This window comes from Micropterus dolomieu, linkage group LG05 (genome assembly GCF_021292245.1).
Source record: "Micropterus dolomieu isolate WLL.071019.BEF.003 ecotype Adirondacks linkage group LG05, ASM2129224v1, whole genome shotgun sequence".
NCBI classification, from domain to species: domain Eukaryota; kingdom Metazoa; phylum Chordata; class Actinopteri; order Centrarchiformes; family Centrarchidae; genus Micropterus; species Micropterus dolomieu.
The window spans coordinates 23,145,451-23,152,992 of NC_060154.1; the positions used below are offsets into that span (position 1 = coordinate 23,145,451).

At 40.8% G+C, this 7,542-nt stretch overlaps 1 protein-coding gene across 3 annotated transcripts; it reads left to right on the forward strand.

Moving 5' to 3' along the window:
* Nucleotides 1-2: 2 nt before the first annotated feature.
* Nucleotides 3-7,536, forward strand: gpx4a (glutathione peroxidase 4a). 3 transcript variants are annotated; one of them, XM_046049930.1, is made up of 7 exons: nt 3-153; nt 2,957-3,051; nt 3,155-3,299; nt 3,630-3,781; nt 4,367-4,391; nt 7,004-7,063; nt 7,366-7,536. In XM_046049930.1, the coding sequence occupies exons 1-7, from the start codon at nt 61-63 to the stop codon at nt 7,396-7,398; spliced, it is 603 nt and encodes a 200-aa protein (XP_045905886.1). In that variant the 5' UTR covers nt 3-60; the 3' UTR covers nt 7,399-7,536. The 3 variants fall into 3 exon arrangements, with proteins under 3 accessions (XP_045905886.1, XP_045905887.1, XP_045905888.1); XM_046049931.1 differs by having other exon boundaries at nt 3-126; XM_046049932.1 differs by lacking the exon at nt 3-153 and adding an exon at nt 2,251-2,626.
* The last annotated feature ends 6 nt before the right edge of the window (nt 7,537-7,542 follow it).

A 7,542-nucleotide genomic window follows, 5' to 3' on the forward strand; every position in this document is an offset into this window, starting at 1 on the left:
GAGTCAGCAGCTGCAATGCAAACGATTGATTAGAATAAATGTGGCCTCACCTGTAACAAAATGAGGCCCTTATATGTCATTTTGACATTTGGGACAGTGGCGAGCACCGGAGTGCTAGTGGCGATGGTACTGTTCTTTGTTTTATCCTCAACGGTAACGTAAACCTATAGCCTACGGTATTTAGCATGTGTGGTGTGGGTGCGCCTGTGATGTCTCATTTGCGTAACATTTGTGTCTATAACAGGCTATTAACAACTGCTGTGACAACCTCTGTTTTTCATCCATAATAATAATGAGTGTAATTTTAGAATCCATGGTCTGTTAGTACCGTCATTAGTTACCGTCTATGTCAGCTCTTCGTGACTTTGCATCGCATCTCCGACAACCTACGACAGTTCATAAGTCTCTCTTATCTGCCTGTCTGACATCACACAGGCAGTGAGTGCACTTTAGTAATGTATCCGCATATTACGTACTTTTGGGTGTCTGTGTGTGGAAAAACAGTACAAAGGTTCATTTGAGTGTAGTTTGTGACACCCGATGTTTGTGCAGCAGCACTCCCCCATCTGGTTGCTGGTATCAGCTGATAGGCTTATCATTCGTAGAAATACAGCCACATGCAAAGTCATTTAACGCCTTTATAACACACGGGCATCTTAGCACAATGCCCGGTACAGTTGAAACTGTATTGCAGTTTACCAGCATCTAACTCTTAGAAATAATTATGCCTAGTGTTATGAAAAGTCCTGAAGTAAAAGTATCAATACCACATTATAAAAACAATCCATAGCGAATAAAGTGATGCATATGTCGCCACAATTGTACTTGAGTGAGAGTTTAAAAATATTATCATCAAAATGCATAAGGTATTAAAAGCATATGTACTCATTATTGACAATAGTGCCCATGTATCTTGATGTTTGCCGATTTTAACTACTCTGGATAGGCTACTGTTATAAATAATTTAATTAATAATAATGCATCAAGTTTTATAAGATGATAATAAAAAAAAATCTTCAAAGTAACAATGTAACAACTATCTCTGAAAAATTAATGTAGTGGAGTAGAAGTATAATGATAATATTAATAATAAATTACTTGTGTATTCACATGCATAATTGTATACATAAATGCCTGCATATAGATATAAGAAAAAAGGGGTACAGTCTCATTAGGTAAATGTCAAATTTAAGAAGTTAGGTTATCAGGTCTTGATTATAAAAAAATGTAATATGATGTGACTTTTTTGTTTGATTGTGTTTATACACTGTTCAGTCGCTATGCAAGAAAACTTAAATATCCCAAAGCTTTTTTCCAATGTCTAGCAATAACTAATGTACCTTCATGCATACTTGGCACCTATGTATTATAGTAGTGTATATAAACAACTGTAAATATTGTTTTATTTTTCTATATATTACCATATTTTAATATACATTTAATTATATGACAAGTTCAGTGTGTGTAGCATGAAGGGAATACAAAGTTTAGTTTTCGTTATACAACCTTGTGTTGTATAATGATAGCTAAACCACCTTGATCCTTGATGAGTTCTCAGGGCCAGTGCTTCTGGAATAAGACCAGGAAAGCAAATCTCTGGTTACACACAGATTTCTTTGTGGATGATGTTGGAAATTGTGTCAGTTATTCATTTCCAAAAGTCTTGAATGTGTTTACACTTGATGAATGAAATGAAATGGAATTCCTTTTTCTGTTGTACATTTTATACTCTCTCACTTATTTTGTATTTTGAATTAAACAGTGAAGAGTATGTGAATATTTTATGGAACCATAGAATCTAGTTTTTCTATATTTGTACTTGTTGTTTGTAACCATTTGTCAAAGCCAAGCCATGAAGCATGATTTCCGTGTAGAGTTGCCAGAAACTTGGGAAATAATCCTTTCTGACCAGTGCATTTCCCAATAACTTAGTCTTGTTTGTGCAATGCTTTGCCTGGTGGTTCCACTTGTTTTAGCTGACTGTAATTTGGCAAGATGTTCTAGTAAACAGGCAGGTACAGAGTGTTATTACAGCAGAGATTATTATCTATTTTCTTGAAACATCACGTCTCTTGTTACCTGCATTATGATTATTTGATAGAATGAACGAGTGTTTCGGGTTCAGCCATTGTGACTTATGTCAGGGGAGATTTAGGAGTTAATGGGTGCTGCAAATCGAGCTGTTTCACTGATGATGATCTTTTTGTTTTTCATTCCGATATTACAGTAAGCTCATTTCAGTTTCTTCATTCTGTTGCCCTTTGCCCTGGACGCATGAAGCTCAACCCAGTCGACTTTCTTCACGAGTTTGTGATAATGTTTTGGACTGTGGACCGCAGTACACGTGCATTTCTGATGTGGATTTTTGTTAGTCAGCAGCAGAGAGGGACCTATTGGAGAATCACAGCCTACCATTTCTGTTAATGATCACCGCTTCCCTTGACATGAGGACACTGGAACGTGTGCTCTCTCAGTAGTTGGGTTGTGGTCTGACAGTGAGGGTGTAGCTGAAGCCACTCTGGGTTTACAGATTTAATCGCTTTCTGCCTTCAGAGGACCTTACTGAAGGGCAGTCATGCGCCTGATAGGTTCCACTGTCCTTTTCTCTGTCCTGCTGCAGGCTATGGTAAGAACAAATTAGATTAGGGCTGAAACACTGGTTATTTTTGCAGTACTGGAACTTGCTTTTGGACAATGTCAGATTGTATTGAACTGAAATGATGATTGGTAGTAGGAAAGTAGATGTGTTTTTTATTTGCATTTATTTTATATTATGTATTTAAATGTAAAATTTTTTTAATAATTTGCACACAGTTGACATTATGGTATATCGGTGCTACATCTGCTGGAACATCTTTCTTGTTATCTAACATTCATTAAGCAGGATAAAAGTGCATTTTCAAAATAAATTCCCATCACTAAAGTCTTTTTTTGTACCCTTCTTTCTTCCTAACAGTCTACTCCAACAGAGGACTGGCACACGGCCACATCTATTTATGACTTCTCAGCGACGGATATTGATGGCAATGTGGTTTCCCTAGAAAAATACAGGTAAGTGTTACTATGACATATTCTTTTCATCATTTTGCTGCAGTGTTTAATTTAAAGCCTACCACCACTACAACATTATGCATGTTTGTCCCTGTATTTTCAGGGGGGATGTTGTCATCATCACCAATGTTGCCTCTAAATGAGGTAAAACTCCAGTAAACTACTCTCAGTTTGCAGAGATGCACGCCAAGTACTCTGAGAGAGGTTTACGCATCCTTGCCTTCCCTTCTAACCAGTTTGGGAACCAGGTACATAACACACCCATGTTGTATTAAAGCGCAATGCTCGAACATGCCTAATATTGTGATCTGAAAATGGTCATAACACTGAGAATTTGAAACAACAAGGTAAAATTACAAAACACTCTAGATGAGGCTTTACACTGTTTTCTTTAATGATCAAGATGAGGAGTTTATTCACAAAACATTTTATAATATTTACTAATGCTGTATCCAATGGAAAGCAACATCATGTTGTAGTAAATTTGTGTTTGTGTTCTTTTATCAGCATTGGTTTAGTAGTTTTCTTATTTCATATATACTCTGATATTATTTCTCTCTACTTGTTTTACTTTGAAGGAACCCGGCAATGAAACTCAGATCAAGCAGTTTGCCCATTCCTACAATGCTCAGTTCGACATGTTCAGTAAGATTGATGTGAATGGGGCCAATGCTCATCCCTTGTGGAAGTGGCTGAAAGAGCAGCCCAATGGGAGAGGCTTCCTGGGAAGGTAAGTGCTGAATAAATGGGGGATGAGGCAAAGTGATGGGGTGGCATTCACCTTCTTATGACACAAGGCTTGTCGGGTCCAATTATTACTAATAATTGATATTTTTAAAATCAAGTGCCGTGGGTACAAGTCACTCTAGCCTGATTGATAGGTCTTCAGGGTAATGACTTGTCAATCATAGATAATCCCGCCCTGAAGCTTCATGGTCTATTTTCCTATAAATTGGGCCATAATTTACTAAATGAACATCATGGTGTGTGGAAGAAGACATGAAACTAGCGACTGAGACAATAAACTCATTCGGAAAATGTTTACTAAGGTAATAAATCAGCTGAGAAGTAGGGTCATTTTGCCATTGTTTCTAATGGAACCCGACTTCTTTTTGCAACCAGAAGAGTTGCCCCCTGCTGGCCGTTTGATAAAATGCAGGTTTAAGGGACTTCGCGTTTGCATCAGGTCTCTGACCGGAAGCTTCCCGCTTGCACAATACACACTTATAGCCAGATCCTCTATATGAATTCTTGATCATCGGTGTGTTTACTCTATGATTATTTTCTAACATATGATTTATTCTCATTCCTGCAGTAGCATCAAGTGGAATTTCACCAAGGTAAATATTTTGTATGTTATATTATTAATAATTTAGACAGCTGACAATGGATCATCTGTTCCTGTATGAAGTTATATAACTAAAGTTCAGGAACAGGACCACGCCTCTCTCATGAATTCAACCACTTGTACCTCATTCAATTCCTCCAATCCAACCACCCATGCTCACTTCATCTACCTGTGCCTCTCTAATCCAGTCACCTGCACATATGTATATAAACCTGTCTAACCCAAATCTCTCCCATTTCTCAGTTCTCATGACTGTCCGTTTAGACTCAGAAACACACTAAAATTTCTCAAAAGTAATTATTGCTTACCTTAACATGGATCACGAGCTGGTTCTCAGTCCCTCCGACCATGATCCTTGTGACGATCAGTCTGTGGTCTCTGAAAGTCCTCTAACCATAGTTACATCCACTCCCATGTGGCCAGCCACTCATTCACTACTATTGCGCTCCCGTTATTGAAGTACATCAGCACCGCACTGTCCTCTATTCTCCATCCAGCAGCTCCGGTCCGACTCTGCCGAGGCCACAGCTCCCTCCGCTGACTTTTGGGGGAAGTTCGCTCTTTCACACGCCCAACTTCTGGCCGGTCCACCACCGACCCACCTACCTCTCCATCACTGGATTTGGCACTGACATCAATCTCAACCATCTCGCCGGCCACCGCACCAGGTTTTCCCAATCCGACATTACCAGCACTTCAAAGGAGTTGCCCACACACCTGGATTTCCAGAGTATCATCTTTGCAGTACTACTTGGAATAGTCCATATTACTGACCGTCAGCACCATGTTTGGACGCTAGAGCAGCCGCAAGATATTGATCCACTTCCTTTCAAGCCTCCCTCCCAACCTCCTATTTCTTCGTACATTCCAAACTACCTCCTCTACTCTCTTATAAAGCACCTATATCTCTCTCTTCTTGGACACCTAAACTTCCAAATCCACATCATGCCACAAGGGCGATCCCTCCTTTCCCACTTACCTCCACTATCCGCCGCAGCACCGTCTCTCCATAATCACGCGGTACTCAACAACAATGGTAAAATGAGCAAGATTGTTACGCTACTTCCTTTCTTCTTGGAAAGGCATCTCTTTCTCTTACGACAACCACGTAACCCAACCGAAGACATCAACTTATACACCGATGCAGCCCACTCCACCAGTTTCGGCGGCTACCACGGAGGCAGATGGTTCGCATCTGAGTGGAAACCAGAACCGTCCTCACTCTCCCCCTCCTCCGCCCCGACAAACCGTACCAAATAATAACCGCCACCATTCTTTGGGGGCATGAGTGGTCCAAAGCAATTCTGGTACACACAGACAACCACACTGCCGTTGTCATCATAAACCAAGCTCTCTCCCAATCACTGGACATCATGAAGTTCATCTGCAGACTGACCTTAATCTCAGCCCAACAACAATTCATCATCTGCGCCTCTCCTCCCCAGCTCGTTGTCTTTCCAGAAATTCAGATCCTCTGCACCAGACTTGGACCAGCATCCAACACTGGTTCCTCAGTTTTTAGCCACGATCTTCACTCGAATCCCTGGCTTCTTCACAATGTCTGAGCACCATGACAATTGATCACCAGTAGTCTTGCTCTCAAGACCCTCTCATCGTATTATCTAGGTTGGTGTACATTGAGAACATTCCACACCTCGTTCGGCCTGCCATTTCCTTCCATTGACATCGTATCCTCAAACAGCTTTATCACCTACGCCCACTCAGTCCTTATATCATAACAACCGCCATCCATGTATAGCGGGATAAACTTCATCAAACTCCTTTCCGGAGCACCTGCCCCTTCCGTCTCTCACCCCCATGTCCACATGTTAATCAAGGCCTTCGGAAAACAGGACCTCAACACCTTCCAAATAATTACCCCTGACATTAGACCTTCTTTTCCTCTTCCGCTTTAACTTTTATCAGAGCCCCTTCAAACCCATCCAGAGCCACGTAAACCACAGACTACATCCCCATGCTTCTCCTTAAGACCCACTATTCACCACGGAATCAGGCAGAGCTGCCACACGCTTCTGATTACCATCTCTGCCAAATCCTATCTAAATCCAGGATTTCTCCGGAAATATACCCCCAGGCACTTTTTCCGCATTGGGCACCTAGACCTCACCATCAAATGTGCAGTTGGTCTTCCCATGCCTGCCTTAGCTACGTCCGCAACAACCACAGCAACGTTCCAAGAGCTCATCTCCGTTAAGTCCATACACTAATTTATTAAATATTATTATTAATTTTGGGTGTTGATAGGCAAGTAGCTTATTGAGTTGAGTCCCCACCCTGAGTCTCGGCCCCTGGGTTCCTGGCTTCTCTGGCCACCAAGCCGTAAACAACACCCTTCATCCCTCCATTCTCCACCCCTGCATCCCTCTCCCCTCGACCCATCATAAATTATCCTCATTATCCGAATAAACTACCTTTTTATACCTCACATTGGCTTGTCTTTGTTATTGAAATTCTTGTGCAACAATAATATTTTGTGGAAGAAGCCTGTAAATGATTTTCAAAAAGGGTTTTATTCTAAAACTTGTTCATAGATGTCATGTTCACTGTATTTCAGTTTTATCTTTTTCCTCTTTCTCTTTCTAGTTTTTGATCAACAGAGAAGGTCAGGTGGTGAAGAGATATGGACCCCTGGATGATCCAAGTGTATGTACAAAAATCTTACTTTGCTTCAGATACTATATTGTATCTTTCCATGTGTTGTCACTATGGGAATCTTGCCAGATAAAGCATTTTGCACAGATGAGAATTCTGCTGTTAAATAACCAAAAGGATAACCCTGAGAGAGGACATCCTTTTGGGTTTAACATGGAATTGACCTTTCATATAAACCGACATTATCTCTTATAGTTGTCGCTGCACATACTGTGTGTGTTGTTATGTCTCTCCAGGTGTAAATATACTTTCACTAGGACATGAATAACTTCCACTCTTTTCTTTCTTTCCAGGTGGTGGAGAAGGATCTTCCCCGATACCTTTAAACATCTAATAGATGAATGATGCTTCCTGATACTCTGTCCATTTTGACCAATTCCTTTCTGTGCCTCTCCAAGCACCAGGGGATATAGTTTGGGTCCACCCCAGACCAGTGACGGTCTGTCCATAAACCTGCATGGCGGACAGGG